Below are 27,518 nucleotides of genomic sequence, written 5' to 3'. Positions count from 1 at the left end.
TGTTAAAATGCCCCGTTTAGGTGATTTGCTGGTACTAGTTGAAATAATATCCTGTCAAGTCTTAACCTAGTTCTCTAACCTGCAATTTATCCTTTGGCCCTGAGCGGATTGACGTAGAGCTGGGCCACCCGTGCACATCTGCCTCTCTCTCCTCCATATACGAATACGCACTCGCGCAGGTCAGGAGATGGCGATGACCGGCCGGCCGCCGCAGCCAAGCCCATTGTCGCGCTTTCTTTTTCCAGCGGCGTCCCTCTCAGCTCCTTCGTCCGCGTCCCTGTGGTAGGGCGACTTCTCCGGCGTGGCGGGACCACTGATGGCGGCGAAGGCGCGTCGCCGCGACTCGTGGTCCGGATGAGAGGGGTGAAGTGTTGGGACGCGGCGGCGGAGAGAGGGCGGCGCCGAGCTTCGTCGCGATAGTCGGACAGCTCGTCGCCGTTGCCGGCGTAGCCTGGCTTTGTCCCTACGGGAGAGATACGGGCGACAGGACAGTTTAGCTTAGGCAGGTTTGCAGCAATCCACTAACTTGCAGTAAATCATTTAAATGGAGCATTTTAGCAAATGAATAATGTAAAGTGGGGCATTCTATCCATGTCAAAATAAATGTGCCCTTTGGAGCAAATGGCAAAGTAAAGTGGAACATTATCAGAAGAAGTACCACCACAATCCTAGCACACCAAAATACCGCATATAAAGCAGTACCTTCAACAAGGAAACGACCACCTTCAACAAGGAAATGACGACAACACCGCTGCTGCCCGGACTAGTCCTAGGGTTTCCCCCGGTCCGCGGAAGGGATTGGGGAGAAGGTATATCCAACGCCCTTCAGGAAGGCAATACGGCACCCACAGGAGTCGCCACGTCGATGTCGGACATGCCGACACGGATTTCTACCGACCACCAAACCCATCCACCCCAGATGCTCTGACGTGCTGCACCTTACATGCCGCCCACCAGCACACGACACCACGATCTTGTGTCATCCTCGCCGTCTCACTGTGGTCACCAGAACATGGCCTAGAGGAAGAGAAAGGATGCAGCAGGGACAGGTGTAGGCGAGTAGCAGCACCGCAGCCACGCGGGAGGGAACTACCTCCACCATCAACTCACTGGTTAATCCTCTTTGTGCAGTTTCAACAATGAGATAAAAAAAACGTTTGCTGGGACCAAACGAAATACTGATGAAAACATATACTCATGTTCTGTCATGATCAATAAGGGCATAGGATTTGCTATACCACAGGGGAAGCAAAATATTTGAGCCAAATGATTGATTTTATAACAAGACACAGTGATGATGACGCTTTCCTCTAGCAAGGAGAAATTCTAGACAAAACTTAGCAAAGAGAAATACTACAAAAGATCACCATCAAGAGGAGCCAGTTATTGGTTGGATTGGCAGAAAAAGCGTATCAAACAGCATTCTGATTGGCATCAAAATGAACACAGCTATTCAGTGGCCCAAAACATGCTTCAACCCAATATCAGCACACAGTTTTCGATGTGGGCACTTCAGAAACAAACCAACTTCATTGTGCTTTCCTGGCTTCTGCTGGGGGCTTCCAGAGTCCAAGACGGTACTTGTGAGCAAAACTCAAAATCAACTTCCTCTGCAACAAGGCAAAAGCAACCAAAATAGGGAAATCAGTAATTGAATACAAACATAATTCTCTTGTATATTAATCACATGAAAAAAGGAAATTGCATATACAGTAAGGACTCTACCAGTTGAACTCAGATTCAATGTTATAGTGGCCATTTATAGTAGCAATTAACAAGCTGTGAGCCATCTTTGAAAATTTGTGTGGGTTACAATATGGATATGTGGATTATTTGAAATGCTTTTAGTGCACATACACGCGCTTCTAAGTGCTGCTATCTAGAACACTGCTACAAGTATTACTAGGAACTGAAATATCTAAAAGATTTTTGTGACATAAGAACATGTTGAATGTTATCCGTAAATTTACAAGCTACCTACTCCCTAGGAAACATCACAACCGACTAAGGCCTCTCCCAAGTTAATGAAAAGAAGGAAGCTGTATGTTAGCACAGATACAGCTCTTAGCTCCTCTCTTGGCACAGATAGCATGATCAATGTGCAGCTTCTCTCTCCCTTATTTTCTTATTTTTTCTGTCACTGTGAACAACTGAATAGTGCGGTTGAGTCGCTGCCGTCTCAGCTCTGCGCCAGCTCCCTCCCTGCATCCCATCCACCGCTCGCCTCGCTGTTGCATCACCTGCGCCAGCACCCTACCTTGCCTCCCCTAAGAAGCCACCCCCTCCCTCATCGCATCCCTTCTGCCTCTCCTGGCCCATTCCTCCGCGATTTCCTAGCCGTCAGCGCCAGCTCTACCCCTTGCCGCCAGCCTGCTTCTGCCTAAAGAAGTTGTCACTGCCGACAGGCCACGTCCACCTGTGCGAGGACAACGATATGATCCATGTACCCAATGTAGTGGTCTCTGAATATGATCGGAGGGAGATGAACTAGTCCAAGACATGGAGTGGTAGCTGCAAGTGGGAGTGACGATCCTGCTCAACTGCGCCATGAATAATTGCAGATGTGCTTTAGATTTAGTTCTTCTCTTGCATATGTGCTTTGCTTCTGCAGATGTGCTTTCCTGGGACAATGTTGTTGCAGTTTTAAATCCCAGAGTGCTTGTGGAAATTTTGATTCTGGCTAGCCGATGCCTCTTTTCACTTGTTGGATTCTCTCTAATTAAGCCTAGCTACTGTACTATACATGTGTATGCTGATGGGCACTCAAAATAAGCTGTGGCAGATATGAAATCAATCAAGGTATATAGCCCGTAGTTTTACCTGGAACCTGATTGGTTTCATGCCTGTCTAGCTGATACTATGGAAGCTAAAGACTAGATGTATGTTTCACTAGATGCATGCATAGACAAGGAACTGCAAACAGAAACTTTGATATCGCTCTCCCAGAGAAAATACTCAGAGTCAAATAGCCAAAGCTCTAGTATACTATGAATTTCAATTTCATTTTGTACATTCCAATTCAAAGAATCTACAGCCTGTGCAAGGAAGTGCCATGAAATTGGATAAGTCATACTACAGTAACCTATGCCAGGAAAACATCAGTTTATATGACCGTCTTGACACATACCACTTCGGAACTAACACAGGGCTGAGGTGATAGTCCCTGGATCCCTTTTGTTTAAGGCTGCCTTTTGAGTTTTTAGGAATGGAGGCATCAAAGTACCAATTTCTATTAAGAAATTTGTGATTACAAATTTAACATATCCTTGCGTGTGTCAAAGATGAATATATGTTCCTCCATACCACAAATGGACAACAATATTGACATGCAATTAGGATCCCTAAAGCTATTAAATGGAAGTCCTCTAAGAGACAACACTTAAGAGAGAATGCATTGGATATTTGTCTCTTAAGATCTTATAACTCTTAGGATAGCGTGCTACAAGAAAATGCACTGAGAAAAACCTAAATACCAGTATGACACTCCACGTACGTCAGTACACTAGCCACTAATTGAACAGGAGCTAACTCAAAGGTATTCAGAAACTAGTTTTTTTTACTTCTAGGCAATAAAGACGACTTTACCTACTTCGTAAGTTAGTTCTGCACCCAAATGCAGTTATTAGACTGCAAATGTGTTCACCTCATCCTCCAAGTCCAAATATGATTCCTACATAGTTTAAATGCATAAAAAGAACAAGTACATGACTTGTTAATGCCCATGGAAACAACAGCCTTGAAGTTGAAGGAAGGATTATGGCCCATGTCCACCTATAATTTATCAAGATAAATTAATCTTAGTTCTTTCCCATGTATTACAGCCAGTTCAGCATCAAATCTATTTAATTTTCTCTCAAAGTGCTACAAACTAAGAAAAATTATCCATGGATTAAATCACAGCAGGATCTCAAAACATTTATGGATGGGGAGGGGTGTGCATTTTCTCAGATTAACGGCCTTGTTATTTCTGGAGGCATTGTCAAGTTAGAAATTTTCCATCCTTTGTAATAACGCATAACTCATGTTCCTCATATGGATTGTCCATATGAGGCTTTTCTGCGGGATGCTACGTTCCAGGTATGTGTTGGGCCGTCACTATTTTTCACACTTCTTAAAATACAACCTGGTATGGTGGAGTTTTCAGAAAACAAAGTGCTGTGAATTATCAAATGAGGATTATTTACTGAATTTTGAGAATACTGTATTTTCAGGGTTTAGCTTGGACTGTTGGGCAGGAACCAAAGTGGTTACAAGTTTCCTACAGAAGAAAATTCCCTGTGTTTGTGCGCAAATCTAACCAGAAAATCGGATGCTAGTCGTTGCACGTACACATGAACCATCTGATACAAAACTAGACCCATGACTTGTATCCAACCATCACAAATGAGAACAAAACCTAACCAAACTCTACATTTAGCCATTTACACAAAGAAGGGGGAAACTATCATAGCCAGCAAGCACATAAAGCCTTGTACGAAACTACCACAAGAAGTAAATCAGAAGGATTATCTGGAAGAGGGAGGGCACGCACGTGCTTGACGGGGACGCCGAGCTTCTTGAGCCGCAGCGTGCGGGTCTCGAGCAGCCTCTGGAGATCTCCGCCCACGGCCTCCTCCAGCTTCGCGGCGTGCGTCTCCACGCCCTTCCCGATCCCGTTCAGGAACTCCACCACGCCGACCTTGGCTGCGCGCGCGCAGGAGTTGAACTCTGCTCAGCGAAACGAAGTAAGGGGCTTGGGGATCAGAGGGGAGGTAGGCGTACCTTGGTAGGGCTGGGCGTAGAAGGATCTCGCCGGAGCTCCGGCGCCGGGGTGGAGGAGGAGGCGGCGCACATGGGCGAGGGCAGCCATGGGGGGAAGAAGAGAGTGTTTGGAACGCGAGGGTTGAGGATTGAATGGGCTTATGACTTTGGATGGCCCGTTTGGGCCAGCAAGAGAGGCCCAGGATTGTTGCAGGTGTGAGTTTGTGATTTCTAAAAATGTTTGCAAGTGTGACTTTGTGAATTTTTTTAAAGATGGCTGCAAGTGTGACATTGTCAGAGACTAGTATGGGTATGGAGTAGTGGGTTAATAGTGGTGGAAGGCGCCGAAGGGGACCATGGCTGGTGCTCCGAAGCCATTAGGGAGCGGGGGGGGGACCGCCAAAACGGGAGCGGGCAGCGCATACGCAACGGAGGTGGGAGCGAATCCGAAAGGAAAAAGGTGTTGGTAGCTGGTGGTGGAAGGAAAGGAGAAGGGGTAGTGGTAGGGGTAGGGGTTCATACGCGGGACTGGGGAAAAAGCCGAGTGCAGGTGCTCCGAAGGCGTGAGGAGGCGGGGGGAAAACGGTGGTGGGGAAGAAGAATGGGGAGGTCGAGGGCGAGCTTGCCATGGATGCGAATCCGGTGGTGGTTGTGCTCGATTTGGGGAAGGGAGGGTGGGGACGCGCAAATTGGATAGCAAGAGAAGAAGCCGCTAGAGAGAATTTTGGTTAGGAAATCGCTCGCTCGATACCTTATACAACTTGTCCACTTGTCCCGATGGATCGCTGACGAAAGAGGATCACCAAGAACAGAGATTTGAGGGGAATCGATAGGTCAATTAGATAAATTGCTGAAATAAAAGTAGATAAATTGTATGAAAGAAAGGATAGAATTAGGGTTCATGCAACACGATACAATGGTAGGCTTGTTTGGACCTTACCAACTACAACATGACAGTATAGTTGAAATATCTAATGCATCTTGCATATTCATTCAAAATCAAACAGTCAAACTCCACGTACACGCTCTCATTCTAACTGTCAATGTGTGGTGTAGCCATTAGTGAACGCGCTGACACTAGCCAACATTTTAACAGAGTAGAGAAATTATTTATTTCAAGATCTGTCACTTGACCACCAACAACAGCGCGGGTCCCGTCACACAAGAAAAAGGCACCGCTGGTAGGGAGGCACACTGGTCCCTTGTTGAATAACACCGCTTCCTACATGCTACAGCCCTCGTTCAAAATCCAACAAATTCATGCTTCTTGAACCATTTGCACTGAAAGGCTGACGAAGGGAAGAATATCAACCTCTTCCTCTCTGCTTCTTGGTTCTACCCCCAACGAAAACGCAAGAGAAAATGTGACGTTTCAGCACAACTCCCACCATTATCTCGGAATTTACATGCAACCAATCTGACAGAGGAGACTGATTGCCAAACACTAGCATCATCTAAAACGACCAATAACTGGTGACTTCTGACAGACAGAAATTGCCCCACAAAAAGCATAAAACAGTACTGAAAATTCCACATCAAATATGTCTTATTAACATTTGGCAATCAAACTGAAATGCCAATGCAAATGCTTCACAGTGAGGAGCAGAGCAAATAGGGTCACACTAAGAGAAGAGATGCATTCTGTTGACTATCAGGCATGTTGGATCCAGCAGGATCAACTAGCTCTAGTTTGAGCCACAAAAGAATAAGATTAGAAATACCTTGGTCTGAAGATGATGCCATGCCTCCTCTTGTTTAATTGCTCACACCAGGATGGAGCAATTTGTGCTAGGTTCTTCCTAGTGCTTTAGTGCTAGCCTGATCGGTGGCTTGTTCTTGAGAGAGAGAGTGTAAGAGAGAAGGCAGAGAGCAGCAGCCATCTTCCACCTCTCCTCTTCTAGGTCATTTGACCCCTTTTATATGTTTAGCACTATGCACTAGGGGAACCAGCACCGTTGGATCAAAATCGATGTCTCCGATCAAGACAACACATAAGGATAGGTGGCCATTTACTGTACCACCGCCCTACTGTAGCACCGTCCTACTGTAGCAACCCAAAAAGATCTGACCTAGGAGAGCAGCCTAGATCACCAAAATATCCAACATTCTCCCCCTTGATCGTAAGGCTGATCATTATAAGCTCATTTTTTCAACAAAATAATGCACTAGGACGAAAAGATTATAATGGTCTGTTAGGTACCATTTAATCTAGTGACTATAGCACATTACTTCATATCAAAATGAACCTCTTTAATTTATGAGCTCCATAAACTTTATTCACATCATATATTAACTTAATTTACATAATTCTTTACATAAACATCATAAACATTACAGACTCATCTTTTGATAAAATGGTACACCAAGATAATAGGTTACAACAGTCAATTAAGTACTGCTAAACCAAGTGACTATGGTTCCCATCCGATCTCAAAATGAGCCCCTTTTTGGGGAGATGGTGCCATAATAGTTCCAACTTCTCCAGGATTAAAAGCTTTCAACCAAACCCATGCCGGCAACATGCTCTCTAAATACGCTGGGTGGTAAGCCTTTCGTGAGCGGATCCGCTAACATAAACTTAGTACTAATGTACTTGATATCTATTGTTTGATCCTGGATTCTATCTTTCACAACAAGATACTTAATGTCAATAAATTTGCCAGCTGCACTTGACTTGTTGTTACTCGCATAGATCACTGCGGGTTGATTATCGCAGTATAGAGTGAGAGGCCTGAAAATGCTGTCAATCACTCTTAGTTCCGGGATAAAATTCTTCAACCATACCGCCTGCCCGGTTGCCTCATAACATGCTACAAATTCTGCCTGCATTGTCGACGATGCAGTGACAGTTTGCTTTGAGCTTTTCCATGATATAGCTCCTTTTGCAAGGGTAAAGATATAACCTGATGTGGATTTCTTAGTATCAACACACCCCACAAAATCAGCATCTAAATAACCCACTATTTCGAGGTTATCAGATTTCTCATAAGTAAGCATGAGGCTTTTAGTACCTTGCAAATAACGCAAGACCTTTTTAGCAGCCTTCCAGTGATCCAGACCTGGATTGGACTGATATCTGCCAAGCATCCCGGTCACAAAAGCTAAATCAGGGTGAGTGCACACTTGTGCATACATAATGCTCCCAACAATTGAGGCATAAGGAATTGACTTCATCTGCGCAGATTCATAATTATTTCTTGGGCACTGGAAAGTCCCAAATTTATCGCCCTTAACAATAGGAGCAAAGTAGGCTGAGCACTTATACATATTGTACTTTTTCAGTACCTTTTCAATATATGCTCTCTGAGATAGCCCCAAGATCCCTCTGGATCTATCCCGGTGAATTTCAATTCCTAAAACATAAGTTGCTTCACCGAGATCTTTCATATCGAACTTTGAAGACAGGAATCTCTTGGTCTCCATCAACATATTTTTATCACTGCTGGCCAAGAGTATGTCATCAACATATAATATCAGGAAGATAAAATTACTCCCCCTGAACTTAACATAAACACAATTGTCCTTCTTATTTTCCTTAAAGCCAAATTTCTTTATGACTTGATCAAATTTGAGATACCACTCTCTTGATGCTTGTTTCAAACCATAGATGGATTTCTTCAGATGACATCCTAAATGTTTATTTTCTTCCATAACAAAACCTTCCGGTTGTGCCATGTAAACATCTTCGCGTAAGTCACCATTTAGAAATGCCGTTTTGACATCCATCTGATGTAGCTCTAAATCATAATGAGCCACGAGTGCCATAATTATTCTGAATGAATCCTTCGAAGAGACGGGTGAAAAAGTTTCATTATAATCAATCCCTTCTCTTTGAGTGAATCCTTTTGCCACAAGCCTTGCTTTAAACCTTTCGATATCACCCTTGGAGTCACGTTTGGTCTTATAGACCCATTTGCATCCAACTGTTTTGGCTCCTTCAGGGATTTCTACTAAGTCCCATACATCATTGGTGCTCATGGACTTCATTTCATCTTTCATAGCATCAAGCCATTTAGACGAATATTCACTTTCCATAGCCTCCTTAAATGAGGTGGGATCATTATCCAACACTGGCTCATTTGTATCCTCACTCATGTAGGTGAGATAATCATCAGGAATAGCAGGCTTTCTAGCCCGCTGTGACCTTCTAAGAGACTCATTATTCGGCACATTAATAACAGTTTGAGACTGCTGATTATTTTCAATAAGAGCATCATTAGATGTGACATCTGGAACAGTCGCCGGTGTATCAGCAGGTGTTGCATTAGCAGCACGTTGCCTTCTTGAATACACTCGTAATTGCTGTCCTTGGTCCTTTTGTTGTCCAGTTTTGCGAGCACCATCAGCTACAGGAGCTGAAACTTGAGGTGCAGTCTCAGTATGTACTGGAAACACTGGCTCTTGGATTACAGGCATCGGGACATATTCCTGTTTTTCCTCCAAGACTATTTCTCTGGGAGTCATGCTCCCCCTCATCATATCACTTTCCAAGAACACAGCGTGTCTTGTTTCAACAAATTTCGTTGTCTGATTTGGACAATAAAATCGATATGCTTTAGATTTGTCAGGATAACCAATAAAATGGCAACTGACTGTCTTGGGGTCTAATTTTCCCATAACCGGATTAAAAATCCTTGCTTCAGCAGGACAGCCCCATACATGAAAATAATTCAGGGTTGGCTTTTTCCCAGTCCATAATTCATACGGTGTTTTGGGCACCGATTTACTGGGAACCCTGTTAAGAATATGTGCTGCTGTTTTAAGGGCTTCCATCCATAAATTCACCGGTAAAGTGGAGTGGCTTAACATACTCCGCACCATATCCATAAGTGTGCGGTTTCTCCTTTCAGCCACCCCGTTTTGCTGAGGTTCACCCGGTGCTGAGTATTGGGCGACAATGCCATTTTCCTGTAAGAATTTTGCAAATGGTCCAGGAATTTGACCATAAGTTGCATGTCTGCCGTAGTATTCACCACCACGATCAGATCTTACAACTTTAATTCTTTTATTGCACTGATTTTCAACCTCAGCTTTGAAAATCTTGAACTTGTCTAATGCCTCTGATTTTTCTTTAATTTGATAAAAATATCCATAACGGGAGAAGTCATCAGTGAACGTTATGAATGAATTATAACCGTCCACCGATCTCACATTAAACGGACCACATATATCCGTATGAATTAATTCCAAAACTCCCGTGCTTCGGTTTGCACCTTTCTTAATTTTCTTGGCATATTTTCCTTTGATGCAATCGATACAATGATCAACATCCGCATCGGAAAAATCAAGAGAAGGAAGAACTTGATCTTTAATGAGACGCTCAATCCTCCCCCTCGAAATATGGCCTAAACGGTAGTGCCATAATTTCGAAGAAGTCTCATTATCATTACGTTTGCGTTTGGTACCGACATTTATATTTGAGGTAGAATCCACATTATTTATATCATCACAAAGGGAAATTACATAAAGTTTGTCTTGTCGACAGGCAAGACCAACATTATTATTGTCATACATAATTATACATTGCTTATTCCCAAAATGACAATCATAACTATCATCATCTAAACATGAGACGGAAACTAAATTCCGTTTCATCGAGGGTACATAAAGAACATTATTTAGCTGAATCTTAAAACCGCCATGAAGTGTAAGAGTGAAGTCTCCAATCGCCTCGGCATAAGCTTCAACACCATTAGCAACTCTAATTGTTCTTTCCCCTCTTTTTAGGGTCTTCCTCATATTGAATCCCTGCAACGAATTTACAACATGAATTGTTGCACCTGAATCAATCCACCAAGTATTGGTGGCATAATTAACATAAAGGGATTCTTCAACAACAGTAATAGTGTCGGTACCTCTTTCTTTGAGCCATCTCTTGAAGCCAAAACAATCCTTTCGCCTATGCCCACCTTTTCCACAAAAGTGGCAAGCATTGGAATTATTTCCTTCAGCATTAGGCGCTTTTTCTGGCTTCTTTTGCTGTGAACCTTTTGAGGATTGGCCTTTTTCCTTGAACTTATAAGGCTTGGGCTTCACATATTCATTCACAAATTTTCTATACTTCTTCTTTTGTGAATGACCAAACTGATTAACATGATCAATTCTGTCAGCCTTAAGCCTTTCTTCTTCTTGCACACATCGCGCCATCATTTCATCAATCTCCCATTTAACATCCATCGCATTATAGTTGATCATAAATGGATCAAATTGGGGAGGCAAAGATGACATAATAAAATGGACGAGGAAACCATTAGAGATTTCCATCTCCATTGACTTTAGTTTGGCGGCCATGTTGCACTTTTTCATAATATGCTCTCGAAGACTTCCAGTGGGATCATATTTTTCATCAATTAGCCTTCTGATAAGACTTGTTGCATAAACTTTAGAAGACCCTTTAAATTGATGCTCAATTTTTGCAAAGTACCCTTTTGCTGTCTCACAATCAGGAAGGGCTCCCCTCATACTCTGTGTAATGGAGCCCTTTATCATCATAAGGCACTTACGATTAGAGTCATCCCACTTAGCCTTAATAATGTCATATTCCTTCTTGAGGGCTTCATAATTTTCATTATTTTCTTTAGGCACCTCAGGAGGATCATTAAGGAGAGCATAATGAATATTGAGTAAGGCCATAGTGATCTCAAGCTTCTCCTTCCACGTGACATAATTGCTGCCATTTAGCTGTTCGATGCCATTTAGCATTCCAGCAATATTAGAGACATTAGTTGCTGCAAAAGAAAAATTCAAAATGCTTTAGTAAGCATCATCATAATCATCATTAAATTTTATTGATCAAATTCAAATCAGCTTTGGCCAGAGATGAAAATGAACAACAAAATTTTGTGGACAAATATTCATCAATTAGCTTTGGCCAAATTGATAAATAGAAGCCATACATTAATGATCCTCATTCATTATTTTCTTTTACCGACCCGGTTCACATCAGCTTTGGCCAGAAGTGAAACAGACCAATAAAAGAATTTTGCAGTTAAAATGCCCGTCAAACAACTTTGGTCAGAATGACAAGGCATAAAACCACACTTTATTTGAGGATCCATAAACTTTATTTTGCAGCGAAAGCATTATCACATAAAAATTATAGTGATAAATATCACCATAATTCATTAATCATAAATAAACTAAATAATAAAAGTAATATCAACATGTAAATTAACTAAGCATGACAATTAAAATTGTGGCCTAAAATAAACATAATAAGCATAATCAATTTATCCAGAAAAAATAGCCCTGAAAAGATATTTATTTCAGCCCTAATTTTTTATTATTATTATTATTATTATTAGCATAATAATCCTGCTGAACTGGGCCAAAATTGGCCCGGCCCAGCACTTAGCTCCCCCTGATCCCCTCTTGGGCCACAGCCCATTAGCAACACGCCTGGACGACCTGAACCGTCGGATGCGATCCGACGGCCAGGAACGACCGCAGCTGGAACAAAACCAGCTCACCGTCGCCCGGCTCCCGGCGAAAAAAAAAAAAAAACCTTAGCCCCCTTTCTTTCTTCCTCCTCTCCTCTCCCGATAGCGATGGCGACGCCGAGCGACCAAGAGGCGGCGACGGCGAGCACCACACGACGGGGAAGAAGACTCGGCGTCACCCAGGCCCTCTCGCCGGAGTTGCGTGCAGCTTTGGCCAGCGCGCAGCTCCGTCGAGCGGCTCTGGGCGGCGCCTCCGTGCGAGGCAGGCGCGCGTGCGGGCGTCCGCGACGGCGACCTCCCTCACCATTCTCCGGACGGCTGCGAGCTCCAAGGCGACAAGCGCACGTAGAGACGAGCTGCCGGCCGGTGCAGCGGATGGCGAGGCCGCTCGGGTTTGAACCCGAGCACACCTGCCAACATTAGAGAATGGCTCCGACGCCGCCGTGGCCAGCGACGACGACGAGGCCCATAAGGTAATCGTCCGCTTTTTAATCTTGAATTAGGGTTAGGGTTCCTCCAAAAATGGGGAATTTCATAATTTAGGGTTTCGGTAATTTTGGGGATTTTGCTTTAGGGTTGATTACGGCATCAAATCAACCAATCCCCACTTCAATTCATGCTTGACCGAAACCATGTGCATCAAAACAGGGGAAATTTTCATCATGTTAGGGTTCCGGATTGGGGAAAATCATCAAGATTTGTGCATAATTAACTTATTTCCCCTTTAAATCTTAATCAATCTTAAACCAGAAGCTCATAATTGAGGAGGGGAAAAGAGGACAACATTTCTAGGGTTTCTGGAAAAAATAGGAATTTAACATAAGAGCTTTAATTCCTTTAGTTAATAGCTCAAATTGAAACCCTGGAGTGTCACATAGTCTGTTAGGGCTTGGAGTTTGAGAAAACAGGGCTTAAACTTAAGGCATGATTAATAACCAGGAAGAACAGCCTTTAAACATAAGCATAAAATACTTTCACAGAAGCAACTTGGGCATATGCCCTTGATCTTGATCTTGGCTTGATAAATCAAGCATGAATCTTAACATAAGTGGGCTCAAACTTAAGAGCTAGATGCTCTGATACCATTGTTGGATCCAGCAGGATCAACTAGCTCTAGTTTGAGCCACAAAAGAATAAGATCAGAAATACCTTGGTCTGAAGATGATGCCATGCCTCCTCTTGTTTAATTGCTCACACCAGGATGGAGCAATTTGTGCTAGGTTCTTCCTAGTGCTTTAGTGCTAGCCTGATCGGTGGCTTGTTCTTGAGAGAGAGTGTGTAAGAGAGAAGGCAGAGAGCAGCAGCCATCTTCCACCTCTCCTCTTCTAGGTCATTTGACCCCTTTTATATGTTTAGCACTATGCACTAGGGGAACCAGCACCGTTGGATCAAAATCGATGTCTCCGATCAAGACAACACATAAGGATAGGTGACCATTTACTGTAGCACCACCCTACTGTAGCACCGTCCTACTGTAGCAACCCAAAAAGATCTGACCTAGGAGAGCAGCCTAGATCACCAAAATATCCAACAAGGCATGCCATTGCCATGGATTGTTAGCGTGACTCTGAAGCTCAGGCGGACCGTGTGAACCGCTTCCCCTAACACGGTCGTTCCAGCTGCGTTTACCGGGCTGTGTTTGCACCTTTACAGACAACAGCTGCCCCTCCCCACTTGCACCCTTACCAACGATTCATATTTTAACTCTGCCTTGAAGAGAAAATAATTAAATTACATGGTGAACCCATGACGTTAAAAGCAAATAGAGAGACAATGTTGAATCAATGACCTGCGGATACGTACCTCGATTGCTCTAGCTTTTAGGTGAGAGGTCGTCCTCAACTAGGTTTCTTCCAGGGTTGAAACAATGAAGAGGTCAAGCCTGCACCAAACACATTACTTTTTCATTTTGTTATAATCTCACCTGTAATGAACAAAGATATGCATTGACTACAGTCAGATCATGTGACTTGTGAGCATGCCAAAATGACATTTGCATACTGAGGCATGGATTATGTATGGGACGTGAGGTCAAATCACATCAATAGCAAAAAACTCACGCATGATGCATCAACGAATCGGCAAAAATGAACTGTGCACAATACAGAAAAAAGCTAGATCAACAGTTACAACTCTCTGGGAACTCAAAAGTACATAAATACATCATATCATATACAGCTACACACGTAGAGACAGTGACCTTAACATGCATCGTTCAGGTGAAAAATCACGGTCAGTTGCTTAACACTTTTTTCTTATCCTAAACAGGGTAGGTGGTCAACATACATATATATGATTACTATCGTCAGCAAATCAATGTCCTTACCTGGTGAGTAAGGCTCAAGTAATCCTGGTTCATTTTGAGATCTGGTGTGAAGCAGCAAAATTTAGAGTGTTAAGCCGAGTCAGAAGGTGTGACTAATCTGGGATCAGAACTTACTTTTCTTGCAATAATTGTATATGCCCATTTCACCATCCAGCTGTAAGCTTTAGCTGCATATATATGTGACGCCTCTTACAGTTGCACCTTACAATCTGCATCAAATAAACTAGCTTGAACCAACACAGCATACATAATTCTCTGGGGTTCAATGCTAGGCCAGCACCATCACCGGCAAAGCTCCAGCGGCATATCTACCTATCCTGAGATCATCCTCACATCCTTGCAGACTCCACAAGATGATGAACACCTCCAGAACAAAACTCTAATCCTAGATGTAGAAGGAAGTCTGCTGAGGTCTCCATCTATCTTTCCTTATTTCATGCTTGTTGCAATAGAGGCAGGTAGTTTCCTAAGAGGCCTCATCCTACTATGCCTCTACCCTTTGCTATCTTGTCTGCCACAAGAAGTAGAATTACAGATCATGATCATCGTGTGCTTCATGGGGTTAAGCGAAGAGAAGGTGGCTAGGGTTGCAAGGGCAACGTTGCCAAAGTATTTCCTAGAGGATGTGGGAAGGGAAGGATTTGAAGTGCTGAGAGGGATGAAGAGGGTGGCTGGGGTTTGTAGCCTGTTACCAAGGATAATGGTGGAACCATTTCTTAAGGAGTATATGGGGTTGGAAGTGGTGGTGGGAAGGGAGGTGAAGATGATAAAAGGGCGTTATGTTGGTTTATTGGAAAAGGAGAGTGAAGGAAGGCTAGAGCAGGCAAAGTTCGACGAAACAGAGATGATAGGGTTGGGATGCAGCTCAAGCTATTTTGGTTATGATCATCACCAGCTTTTCTCTTGGTGCAAGGTTAGATACTATGAGTGGATATCATTTATCTTACTGAAATATACTGCATCGTGTCTTTTACCCACTTTTTCCTTCATCCATGAGATAATTTTTGTAGCAAAATACCAATTAGTCCATTCGAGTGTTACTTGATTAGTTGAACACTGTGGCTGATCTATGAAACAATTATGTGGTGAACTAGTATCACTTGAAGCTGAAAGGTGTTTCATTGCTGATACTTTCCATGAAATAACCATCCACAAGCTATCCCATTTCACAAAGCTATATAGGTTTTACATCATACTGGTTACTGAACATATGTGTGTTACTCTTACAGTTTTGAACATTTTCGAAATCAGTTATGAATACATATACCCACCATGTGTAGACATGATTTGTACACATGTATACCCATATGTACACAGCACACAGCATCCTAGATCTGCAGAAATTATATATGTTACTAAATATATGAAACTAGCTGCCTAGTTCACCACATGGACTATAAATAAATCATCCTAGATCTCAGGGTAGTCATTCCACTCTACAGGCTCAAAACCACATAACATGCAGTTAAGCATCACTATCACAGGTGTTATGCCGAAGGACAACAGGACATATGTATTTTTGCAGCTATTGACTTCCTTAACTCAATGTAGCTAGCCTCCTACATCATTAAGGGAACATCTTACTTACACAAGTTAGTTGGGTTACCTTGAGATGGAGAAAAGGAAACATATGTGCCTGGAAATCTAAACTTGAATAGAAAAGACCATACAAATACTTCATGCATGTCTCATCCACAATAGCTGTGCAATCAGTTAAGATTTCTGTAAAGGATAGTTCATGGCAAGACAATATATGCAAGACACAAGTAAAATATTTTAGTACCAACAATTTACCTTCTACCCTGAGAAGTTTCTTCAGTTTTGTCAATTCACACTTGTTGGACTTCATTTGCAAAAAAATTACAGTGCAGATAGGTCCAGCTTAAGCCATTGGGATGTGAGATCTAATATAAGTTTTGCTTCTCATTTGCAGGAAGTATACTTGGTGACACCAGAAGAAAAGAGAAAATGGTCACCCTTGCCAAGAGACCAGTACCCAAGGCCCCTGATCTTCCATGATGGCAGGCTGGCCTTTAGGCCTACCCCTCAAGCCACCATAGCCATGTTCATGTGGCTCCCAGTTGCCCTGCCCCTCACCTTGCTCCGAACACTAATCTTTCTGAACCTACCATACCCTATTGCCGTTGCAATTGGATCAGTGATTGGTGTAACAACTCGAGTCATCAACTCACCAGTCCACACTGGTCAAGTAGGTTCTGAACCACATGCCCAGCCCAGCCCGCAGGGCCATCTTTACGTGTGCAACCATCGCACACTTCTCGACCCGGTCTACATCTCAGCAATGCTGAACAAGCAGGTGTCAGCCGTCACTTACAGTGTCAGCCGTGTAACTGAGCTCATATCACCGATCAGGACTGTCCGGTTGACCCGAAACCGAGATGAGGACCGGACGAGGATGGAGCAGTCACTGAGGCTGGGGGATTTGGTGGTCTGCCCTGAGGGGACCACATGCCGGGAGCCATACCTGCTTCGCTTCAGCCATCTGTTTGCCGAGCTCGTTGATGAGGTCTATCCAGTCGCACTGGTGAACTGGTCCAGCATGTTCCACGGTACCTCCACCGGCAAGTCCAAGTATCTAGACCACTTCTACTTTTTCATGAACCCACGCCCGGCTTATGATGTTCAGTTCATGGACAAGATGCCAACCAAGATGGTGATTGATGGGAAGAGATGCGAGAGTTACGAGGTGGCCAACATCGTGCAGGGTGAGATTGGTAGGATTCTTGGGTTTCAATCCACCAAGCTCACCCGTAAGGAAAAATACTTGAGGCTGGCAGGAAATGAAGGGTTTGCTGATACAAAGGAGTAAAGTCTCTAAATTTTACACTCGCAAAAGTCTCTAAATTGTGAACATAACACATTGATGGCTGTTGATCGCAACATAACATATGTTTGTAATACATAACATTTAAGATTTTTATAGGTTGCTTCTAAGTTGTGCACCTGTAACTTTGGTAGTTCAGTTAAGATCATTGCATGCTATTAGAGCGGTATGAGTGTATGACCACATTTTGTTGGATCATTCAGAAAACTGTGAATGTACAAAAATCAGAAGCATAAGTCAGTATACTTGTTATGCGTTGATTAGTTGTTCCTGCATAAGTTTGACAAATGCAAATCTTTTATGCATGCCTAGAATTACAATATGATAATAGTGACAGGTACATATTAATAGCCTAAAAGAGCAGCGCTAAACATAGAGAACATTACATAGGTATGGAAGAAATGGAACTTCAAATTCAAACTGTTCTCTAGAGCAGCCATACCTACTGAGCAACTCATCCTTGTGGTTTCCATGCGACCAGCAGCCACTGGAGAAGTGCAGCGACCAGCAGCCTCAGGAGAAGTGCAGCGACCAGAGCGAATGCTGCTTTCTTTCATATTTCGCTGATTATTAAAGTTATCAAGATAATAAACAAATACTGAATGTTAAATCTGACATCAATTTCGATGCCAATTCAGGACAACCTAAATAAGCTCAGTCCTCGAATCTTTTGCTCTAGCATTAATACTTGAATCTTTATAACAAAACAAGCATTGAGCCCGGGCGTTGCCACGAAAAAATACACAAAAACACAAGGAGTTAGGCAATGGTCATGAGGATTTTTGGAAGAGACTTGGTGTCATGGAATGTCAGCGTAATGGGACCCAGGGCCCACACAATTACGCCGCGGCGCGCATGGGCCCCATCCCACGACCTCTACGACACTTATGTGGCAAGCCACACATGTATGACTTGTCATAAAAACTGTGCAACAGTGCTAAAGTTTACCTTGTCATGTGCGTGGGCCCCATCCCACGACCTCTACGACGCTTCTGCGACCGCGCCTTGACTCTGGAGAGCCACGCGCTGCCGAACCCCCCGCACCGCGAGATCCGCCACGACGATCGCGGCGGGCCGGGGCCCTGCCGTCCTGGACCGGAGGATCTTCGACAGCCGGAGGGGCACCGCGGCGGCCGCGGCGCCGCCGCCTGCGCCGTGGTACCTTCCCAACAGGATGAACCGGGTCGTCCCCAGGGACGTAGAGCTCGTCCCCGTGGCCGTCCTCTAAGCCCTCCGACGCCATCATTGCCAAGCAAGCAAAGGAAGAACAGGAGAAGATAGTGGAAGGAAGTGGGGTGGACGCGCCTTTGCTGCCACTCAAGCCTCACCGCTTTTTATAGGGGGGAGAGGTGGAACGGTCCACTTGGAGCGTGACGAGTCCCCTCCCACGTTTTTTTTTTGTGTTTGCGCAGGATTCGAAGCAGCGGCAGTTAATGAAGACTCACTACGGAAGACGAGGCGAGGCAAGTCGCCTGCGCTCGCACTCGAGTACTGACATATGCACGCGTCGAAGACTTGGTGCACCATCCCGTCGCGTCGTGCCCCGCGACAGGCTGGGCCCGCGCGCCGCTGTAGGGCGAAGCCCGGCAACAAAATCTTCTGAAGAACTCAAAGAACAAGACTGCTCGTGGGCTACTCCGTGGCATTGCCGGCCCTCGCCCGGGGGCTTCTGTCGGCGTAATGGGACCCAGGGCCCACACGATTACACTGCGGCGCGCGCGGGCCCCATCCCACGACCTCTACCACACTTCTGTGGCAAGCTACACAGGTATGACTTGTGGTAAAAACTGTGCAATGGTGCTAAAGTTTACCTTGTCACGTATGACAACCAGTGGAGAACAAGTGCTCCCAGACAAAGGCGAGTCTGGACGAGCGGATAGGACGCTGAGAACAGGACAAATGGAGCCAAGAGCTCCCCTTGGCCTCCTCCCGGGAGCATCCCCTGTGGAGAGACTAAGGGCACAGAAGCGGAGCCTCCGAGCCAAGGCGTGCCTCGGACGGCCCCAGGAAGGCCTCAGGAGCCTCCTCTCCTTGGCTAGGCGAGGCTAGGGAGCGGGGGACAGCTAGGATCGATGGGACACGTCAGGACTTGCGTGGGGAACAGGCGCCACCCCTGCGCGGCCTGCGCCGCAGACAGGAGTGACAGCTCGCTGCCCGAGCTGTCACGCCATCATCAAGCGCGTCTGTGCACCGCCCGCGGCCATCTATTGGCCACGCACACCACCCATCTGCCCATCGCCCGCGTGGCTCCATCCGATTGAGCCCGGGAACGCTCTTGGACGGTGCCCCGGCGAGCCGTTGTGACCGTCTCTGGAGATATACTAGATCATACTCCACACGTTGCTGCGGAAAGTATTGGATGGCATGGTAAAAAAAGTAGTAAGCCAACTAAGTTACAGAGAATTGGCGATACAATGAATCGAATAATAGATTATTGTCATTGCCTGTACATCATCCGCTGTATTTGCAAGAACACTTCAGAAATTGCCAAATAGTTGCTCTTTGATTTTTGCTACTCAAGACTGCCGATTTAGATTTGTTAAGCCTCCCAAGGGGTGCTCAATACTCTCTGTTCTAACATGTTCGAGATCCACCGTCAGACTGGCTGCATAGAAAATTTAGAAGGAAAGAAATGCAAAGGATTTTAGCAACAAATAAGCCTTGCCAATGATACTGTTTCCGAAGATCAAGGACAAATGGAAAATGTGGGTGCTTAATGGTGCGGAATCATGTGGAACTAATTGCTTCCATCTCCATGTTTACATCGCCTACATAATTTTCCTCATTTAACAAAAAAAATCTTTGGGATTGCTTGATTTTGAGAAAATAGAAATTCGTAATTTTTGGTTTTAGCAAAAACTACTATGTATAATGATAAATATTTCCTAATGACTGAGAATAATTAGGCGGATGTGAAAGAAAAAAATATTGACACTTGCTTACTACATAATCGTGTAGTTGATTAATGGTTTTATCAAAACGCCAGGCATGAAATGAAGAAAGCCTACACTTTGAAGGAAACATGTTTTTGTACAGGAAGAAAACTCAGAATGCAGTTGCCAGTCACACTGTTTATGCAGTTAAGAAGCTTACCATGTTGAAGGGAAGCAGTAACTTCATAGAATAAAAAAGAGTATAGTAAAAGGAGAGAGCTCCAACTCGATTTTTTAATTTTACAGTGGTTGTGAACGGCAAGATTCCATGTCACTTAAATGAATGGAAGGTGCATCCTCTAGCTTACAGCTTTATGATGAAGGAAATAGCCCTTGAGTAGTAGTAGTAGAATATGATCAAGCAATATCTTGCACAAAAAAATGTACAACCTAAAGTGAAGTATAATATTTTAATCGTAGAATTGAATAGATACCTGAACACTGTTCTCCATCAGGTGTGATCGTGCCAAGGTGCCAAGCACAATTCCACCGAACATCATACCAACCTTATAGCTGGGAACCAACACATTACTCCATCAGGAGTATTTGCTTTCTAACCAAGGTAGTCTTCAGTTCCTCGTGCAATTTCATGGAACATGAATGTCTCGGTTGTAAAGTGTTAATAGGTCAAAGATACTTGCCATTAAAAAGCGTGCATACATACCATATCTGCAAAAACATAAACAATTTCCACGCCATTTCAAGCTGGAGTACAGACCGGTTGCCATATTACAGTCAAAGGATTATTCTCTCGGATTTGTAATTTCTCCGGAGATAGGATATCAAAAACATCCATGCAAAATAAGTGCAATCGATTAAACAAAATGGAGGGCCCTAAATTACCTGACACAGTGCGATTGATGGTAGGATAGGCTTCCTCAATGCAATCAGCTAGAGCAAATTAGATCCATCCATATTCAATATCATCTGGGCACGAAGGGATGGAAGATTGCCTTCTGAGGTGTGCTTAGAATCGTAGCTCCCTTATCTCTTCGCTCATGAACACGCCAATGTTCCTGAAAGCTGATGTACTGCTGGCTGCAAGTGCGAATCGTTGATTCAGTAAACGGCAAGAACCATTGGAAGATATTGGAAGGTTGTTGTTGTGTTGACCCAGACGAAGGGTGAGACCACTGAGATGAGAAATGGGAGGGCATTAACCGTGAAGATACATCGAGTCATGAAGCCAGAAGAGAGGGAGAGGAAAAGACCAACAGTTCCTCATAAATTAATGCATCTCAGAAGGCAAGAGACCGACTAATGGAGTAGTGTCGTGGAGGCAGGAGGAAATAAAACATGGCATTGTTACAGCAAGCTGAACCGAAGGGATTTTTTTGACGTGAACGGAAGGGAATTGAACGCGCTGAACATAATGGTGGCCTGCATTTTTTTTATTAGGATGATATGGCAGAAACGCTAACGTGGCATGCTAGGATTGCTCAAAGATACTTGTTGAGGAGGATAGCTTGCATGTTGAGAGAATTAGACCTAGTGGGTTGCTCCTATTTAGATATTATAGATAAGCCAGAGATTCACTCTTAGCAGAAGGGGGCTTTACGTTAGAAGAGGATCATTGCATGAAAGAAGATCACATCTAGAGAGAGAGAGAGGGGGGGGGCTACGTCGAGAGAGCTACATTGAGAGAGTTAGAGCTTTGTTCTTGATAACGTCAAGGCCAAGATTGAGAGAGAGAGAGAGGAAAAGATCGAGGAAGTCCGGGAGGTGTAGGAGGTGATAAAAGCATCCTCCCGGCAGAGATTTCATCTCCATTGTACTTTGTATCCATAAGATAATCCACCAAAGCAGGACGTAGGGCTATTAGCCGAAGGGCGGCCTGAACAGGGGTAAAAAATGATCGTGTGTGCTTTGTGTATGATCCTGCTCCGCCTGGGAATGATCCTAAGGCGGCATTGAGGCCGAAACGCCTTCGTGCCCACTAACCAACAAGAAATGGGGGTGTGTTCATCCCCGGTGTCCGCGTAGGCGAGACACGACATGGAACCATTCTGCCGTGTGGCTCCGGTAAAAAAAGGGTTGGTTTCTATGAGAGTAAAAGTGTATATATTTATGTGTGTGTTGCAAAAACTATTGGTCCTACGTATGAGTATAACATGTATGGATGGTTGTAATTGTTTATTCAAGGCCTTTTAAGATGTTGGTACCACCTATATTATATAACAGTGATGGAAGAGTAAACTCACCACCATCTCCAACTTTATGAGTAGGAAATATGATAAGGCCAAAGGTACATGTTGCCTAGGTGCAAGTGAGGAAGTCATATAGAAAAGGAAATTTTGGTATAAAGATATTCTGTGTGTTTCTTACACAACTACTTCAATTTTTTGCTTAAGCTGAAATGTACCTGTGCAAGGTTTTCTATAAGACCATCCACTATGTTGAACCGATTCGGAGGAAAAATGGCAGGCTTTGGAATCTCTCTTGTTTCACTCCAATGTTAAAATCGGTTTTTATATTGGCCCATGATTAATAAATACATGCATTCAGCGTTTTGCCGCTTCTTCTGTTTCCAAGCAATCTCTTACTGTTCTTCTTTTCCATGTGCGCCAAGTTTCCCTGCCCCTTGTACATTGATTCCTTCGAAACAAACCAACAATATGGTTCACTTCTCTTTCTGACACCATGATTCACCTAGCTCCAACGATTTTTAACAGATTCCATCAGGCATTCAAACCGACTTTCCACCCGTGTGGATGGTCTAACTTGAGTTCACACTTCACAGTAGCTTGGCTCTGAACAGGTACTATCAGCATCACAACCTGCAGCATTCATTTATGCATATGTTTTGCTCCAACTAATGATTGTCCAAGCACAAACTGATCATGTGATTCTGAAAAATCCTGGGAAAAATCAGCTCTAGCGCCATGCATGTGTCGAGCCAAGATCTGCAATGCCTCATCTGCCAAACTAACTTGACAGCTGCTACTGTCAGCTGTGTTAAAGCTATACATCTTATCGTTTACGTCTATCCAGCTCATTCCAGCTTCCTTCCTGTTCCCTATGCCTCTCAACAGCCTCCTCGTGACAGCATACTCACCCCATTTGTTACCTGCAGCATATATATTCGCAAGTAGGATGTAAGTCTTTGCTCCATCAGGATTGACCTCGATGATCCTTCTTGCAACCAATCTGCCCAGATCCACATTCTTGTGCATCTTGCAGGCACCAAGCAATGCTCCCCAAATAGATTCATCAGGAGCAAATGGCATTCTATTGATAAGGTCAAATGCTTCTCTCAGCCTCCCTGCCCGTGCAAGGAGATTGATGACACACCCATAAACCTCTTTCTTAGGCTGCATCTTATACTCAGTTGTCATTGATCTGAAGAAGTTCCATCCTTCGTCTACTAGACCAGCATGGCTGCAAGCACTTATCAGGGCCAGGAACACAACATGGTCAGGACACACCCCTGCATGGACCATGGAACTGAAAAGCTGGATGGCTTCATTGGCGTACCCATTCATCCCATACCCACAAATCATTGCTGTCCATGATAATTTATCCTTGCAACCCATCCTGTTGAACATTCTCTTTGCATCTGCTATGCTCCCACACTTGGAGTACATGTCCACCAAGGCATTGCTCAACTGTAGGTCCTCACCATAGTTTCTCCGAAGGACAGCCCCATGGACCTGCTTCCCGAGTCCCAGAGCTGCAAGACCAGCACAGGACGATGTAATACTAGTCAGGGTGAAGCAATTTTGCTGAAGATTCATGTCACGAAAAAGCTGCAAGGCCATTAATGGATTGCATTGGCTATACCCAGCAATCAAGGTATTCCAGGTGACCAAATTCTTCTCAGGAATTTCGTCAAAAATCCTCCTTGCATCCAAAAGGTGTGCACAATTGCAGTACACGTGGATCAGAGCATTGGCAACGGCAAGGTTTGCACTGAGAGCTTTCTTCAAGGACAGTAGATGAAGCTGCTGTCCGATACGTAAGTTGGCTATGGAAACACATGCATGTAGTGCAATAGAGCAAGTAAATGGGCTAAGCTCAACACCAACCTGCACCATAGAAAAAGTAGATGATCGGCCATGAGAACAAATGTGCGCAGAAATTCATGCACAAGCAAAACTGACAAACATTAGCATATGGTGTGTTCTTTTAACATTTACTAGGGCATAACAACAGAAAATGGTAAAATAACATGTTTGGCTACTACTGCCAATGGTTAATATGTTATCGTTCACACGAACTCAGCTAGTACTGAGATCCGAAACAAACCGTCAACTCAAAGAGTACCAAAATCATAAAATGAACTCCACACCACAGTGATCCAATGTTTAGACTTTAGAAACCTCCGGTGTCATTTGGGGCATTCGTAGAGTTCTAACGGAGTAAAGGTAACATTATGGCATTCTTTTATGGTTAGATGTTACAGGATAGCATACTTCATAATGAATCTAGAAATACAAGTTGACGTGGCAAATCCAGGTAGTGTTTGACCAATTTCATGTTGTTTGAACCATTTCAAGAATGAATATCATAGATTTTATTTTATCAAATTATACCCATAGAGTTTCCGCTACAAAAAAAAAAACATTCTCTGTACAGAGTACTGAAACACTGAGATACGAAATGGTAGAGAGCAGAGCAGATAAGAAATACAAGACCGTTAGAACAGTCACATAGTCAGAGATATCTCACCTGAATCATTGTTTGGAATAACTGTAGCCCCACGTGCTCCTGTCTCCACCGGGCATACCCGGCGATCATCGACGTCCACGATGCATCCGTGCGCCCACTCCCCAACGCATCAAACAGCGTCCTCGCGTCCGCCACGCCCTCTCGGCGGGAGGCGTAGGCATCAATGAGCGCGTTGACGACGTACGGCATGCGATCCACGCCCCGCCGCACCGCGGCAGCGTGCAGCGATGATGGGTCGCAGCCGCCAGCCGCACACATGCCGCCGCCACGGCACGCGGTCAGGACGCTGGACAGCGTGAACTCGTTGGGGCCAACGCCCGCCGCGAGCATGCCGCGGAAGAGGTCCAGCGCGTCGCCGTGGCGGCCGTTGGAGGCGTAGCCGGAGAGCATGGCCGTCCACGCCACGACGTCCCGGTCGCGCATTTCGTCGAACACGGCGCGGGCTTGGCACAGCGCGCCGCCCGCGCACAGGGACTTGATGAGAGTGGTCGCGTGCTTCTGGGACATTTGGTTTGCTTAGCAGGTGGAGGAGGCCGGCAAGGGGGAGGAAGGAGCAGCGAGGCCGGAGCTCCAGGCAGCGTTCGCCTAGCGGTGCGGTGGAGTAGCGTCGCAAACCTCTCAAGAACAGCACCTCTCTTTGGACGGAGGTTTGTGCAGTGATCTCGTTTTCTTAAAAAAATGAAATGTTATATTTTTCAGTTTTAAAAAATTCTAAAAGAACCACATATATACCCCGCAAAGTGCAAAATATCAATTTCAAATACTTCATAGTTTGATCTACATAAAAATGACAAAAGTGTGAATTTAAGTAGTACATTTTCAGATCTTCAAAATATACCAGATTTTGTTATTTTTGTCTAGCACAAAATAAAAATAAAAATCGGGTTAAGATTTTGCATGATTGTGAGATATATCACTGATACTCTTACGCTTCTCTTTGAAGTAGTACACTTTAATTCTAGGGTTTGTATTCTATTTTAGAGGGATTTTGGGGTTTGTATATTCTGATCATGGGGCCGGGCTATTTTGGACGGTTTGGAAGGACAAAGTCAAGCACGGGACCATAGCACGACACGACACGGGCTAAGCGGGTTGTGCTAGACATGAAGCCCGCAACAGGGTGGTCACGACACAGCTTCCGGTTGTAGCCATGCTCGAGCAGTCTTTCGAGCTGCCAGACCATGCATGATTTTCTTTAACGGGATAGGTCCCGAAGGACCTAGATGATGCATTGAAAGTTTAAAACAGAGCGGTGGAGTTACAGTTTAGATAGAGGACCTCAGAGAAAAAATAAATTACAACCACGAAAAGTGTTTGCGCCGTGCCTTTTTCAATTCAGGGCATGTGGGTTGGCTCGGCCCAACACAAAAGGAATCCAGGTCACATCATGTCATGCCTTGCACTGTGCTTGTCAAGGCCGTGACGGGCCAGCTGGATTGCCAGAATTCTCAGTCTTAAGTCTCGGTAGCCAAATAAAATGTAACCACAAAAAAATGTAGAAAAATGCAATTGCACTTGTTTACCAGAAATCTTTGAACTGTGTTAGAAACTTCAGTCTACTAAGACATAGCAAAATCATTAATTCTAGTGCAAAAACATGCATTCCACTGCCCTCAAGAAAAAAGAACAAATCTATATTTATTTCATGGACACAAAAAGCATGTTTTATAAAGAAATTAATGGGTACATGATCTAAAAAAATGGTATATATTATGAGTATATGTACATGAGTGTTTTTTTTGGAATTCTTTTACGCTCTAAAGCACGCCTTTTCATTTTCCTAAAGTTTAATGTTCTTTTCACTAGCAACTCTGTGATGATCATCAACTTCGGGCTATGTTGTAGCTATACATTTGCTAGATGATACTGATGGTACAAGGAAAACGTGCGTAGGGGCGTAGGGCCAATGTCAATGCTTCTTCTAAGAGCACAGAGAACGTATGATCTGATGGATAATCTCTGAAGCTGGCATTTGATGATCCGATTACGGAAACTGAACGAGTATCATCCACTCTCAGGTAATAACTGAATAACATCCAACAGGTTCAGGTAATATCCATCCAAGAATTGCTTTCATTGCTCAACTTTACAGTGATAGCTCCCTACCAGGCAGAAACACGGTTGACATGTAGATACACAAAAGATGCATGTTTATAAATACATGGGTACAATTTACATGAAAAATAATTAAAAGACTATCACATGACTAATCACCATAACATATTTTGTTCCCATGGCATGATGACAATCTCAAACACAACAAACATATGTCTGCACAATAAAAAAAAACATATGTCTGCCACCTGTAAGTTATTCCATCCCACATGGATTCTTATCTAGTTTCATGTGCATATATAACCCAACAAAGTAAGAACAGATAGCTGTACAAATCAAACAGCTGCAACCATCTTCATGTTGCTGAAGGCAAGCTCCTTCCCGAGGCAGATTCTTGGCCCGTGGTTGAAGGCCAGAAACTTCATGGCGTTTCTTTTTTTTACGGGAAAAAATGATGGAGTTGGGTGTACAGGAGCAAGAAACAGTTAATGCATCCAGAAATATCCTGGATC

The 27,518-nt window shown here is 44.1% G+C and overlaps 4 protein-coding genes across 4 annotated transcripts; 1 reads left to right on the top strand and 3 right to left on the bottom strand.

Moving 5' to 3' along the window:
* Window positions 1-1,208: 1,208 nt before the first annotated feature.
* Window positions 1,209-4,919, bottom strand: LOC127341607 (uncharacterized). Its single transcript, XM_051367467.2, has 3 exons — window positions 4,762-4,919; window positions 4,532-4,683; window positions 1,209-1,610 (listed from the first exon to the last, which is right to left on the bottom strand). The coding sequence occupies exons 1-3, from the start codon at window positions 4,847-4,849 to the stop codon at window positions 1,530-1,532; spliced, it is 321 nt and encodes a 106-aa protein (XP_051223427.1). The 5' UTR covers window positions 4,850-4,919; the 3' UTR covers window positions 1,209-1,529.
* Window positions 4,920-10,349: 5,430 nt separating this feature from the next.
* Window positions 10,350-13,541, bottom strand: LOC127341609 (uncharacterized). Its single transcript, XM_051367468.2, has 3 exons — window positions 13,329-13,541; window positions 10,596-11,468; window positions 10,350-10,488 (listed from the first exon to the last, which is right to left on the bottom strand). The coding sequence occupies exons 1-3, from the start codon at window positions 13,348-13,350 to the stop codon at window positions 10,442-10,444; spliced, it is 942 nt and encodes a 313-aa protein (XP_051223428.2). The 5' UTR covers window positions 13,351-13,541; the 3' UTR covers window positions 10,350-10,441.
* A 1,140-nt stretch (window positions 13,542-14,681) lies between these two features.
* LOC127341610 (probable glycerol-3-phosphate acyltransferase 2) lies at window positions 14,682-17,469 on the top strand. The gene is made up of 2 exons (XM_051367469.2): window positions 14,682-15,418; window positions 16,439-17,469. Exons 1-2 carry the CDS (start codon window positions 14,771-14,773, stop codon window positions 17,333-17,335), a joined length of 1,545 nt encoding a protein of 514 aa, XP_051223429.1. The 5' UTR covers window positions 14,682-14,770; the 3' UTR covers window positions 17,336-17,469.
* Window positions 17,470-19,753: 2,284 nt separating this feature from the next.
* On the bottom strand, window positions 19,754-25,576 carry LOC127341611 (putative pentatricopeptide repeat-containing protein At1g56570). Its single transcript, XM_051367470.1, has 3 exons — window positions 24,952-25,576; window positions 22,646-24,308; window positions 19,754-21,321 (listed from the first exon to the last, which is right to left on the bottom strand). Exons 1-2 carry the CDS (start codon window positions 25,456-25,458, stop codon window positions 23,070-23,072), a joined length of 1,746 nt encoding a protein of 581 aa, XP_051223430.1. The 5' UTR covers window positions 25,459-25,576; the 3' UTR covers window positions 19,754-21,321; window positions 22,646-23,069.
* Window positions 25,577-27,518: the final 1,942 nt, after the last annotated feature.

This window comes from Lolium perenne, chromosome 3 (assembly GCF_019359855.2).
Source record: "Lolium perenne isolate Kyuss_39 chromosome 3, Kyuss_2.0, whole genome shotgun sequence".
NCBI classification, from domain to species: Eukaryota; Viridiplantae; Streptophyta; class Magnoliopsida; order Poales; family Poaceae; genus Lolium; species Lolium perenne.
The sequence above is the reverse complement of the archived record's forward strand: the minus strand, read 5'-3'. Positions and strand labels throughout refer to the sequence as shown.

Excerpts from the sequence above, each read along its gene's own strand:
- LOC127341607 (XM_051367467.2), bottom strand. The coding sequence starts at position 4,849 with ATGGCTGCCCTCGCCCATGTGCGCCGCCTCCTCCTCCACCCCGGCGCC. Across the intron at positions 4,684-4,761 it reads CTACGCCCAGCCCTACCAAG|CCAAGGTCGGCGTGGTGGAG; the intron begins GTACGCCTACCT and ends GCGCGCGCGCAG. Across the intron at positions 1,611-4,531 it reads TCGGCGTCCCCGTCAAGCAC|AGGAAGTTGATTTTGAGTTT; the intron begins GTGCGTGCCCTC and ends GCCTTGTTGCAG.
- LOC127341609 (XM_051367468.2), bottom strand. The coding sequence starts at position 13,350 with ATGGCATCATCTTCAGACCAAG. Across the intron at positions 11,469-13,328 it reads GGCATCATCTTCAGACCAAG|CAACTAATGTCTCTAATATT; the intron begins GTATTTCTGATC and ends TTTCTTTTGCAG. Across the intron at positions 10,489-10,595 it reads GAGATGGCTCAAAGAAAGAG|GGATTCAATATGAGGAAGAC; the intron begins GTACCGACACTA and ends AATTCGTTGCAG.
- LOC127341610 (XM_051367469.2), top strand. The coding sequence starts at position 14,771 with ATGCTAGGCCAGCACCATCACCGGCAAAGCTCCAGCGGCATATCTACC. Across the intron at positions 15,419-16,438 it reads AGCTTTTCTCTTGGTGCAAG|GAAGTATACTTGGTGACACC; the intron begins GTTAGATACTAT and ends TCTCATTTGCAG.
- LOC127341611 (XM_051367470.1), bottom strand. The coding sequence starts at position 25,458 with ATGTCCCAGAAGCACGCGACCACTCTCATCAAGTCCCTGTGCGCGGGC. Across the intron at positions 24,309-24,951 it reads TATTCCAAACAATGATTCAG|GTTGGTGTTGAGCTTAGCCC; the intron begins GTGAGATATCTC and ends TCTATGGTGCAG.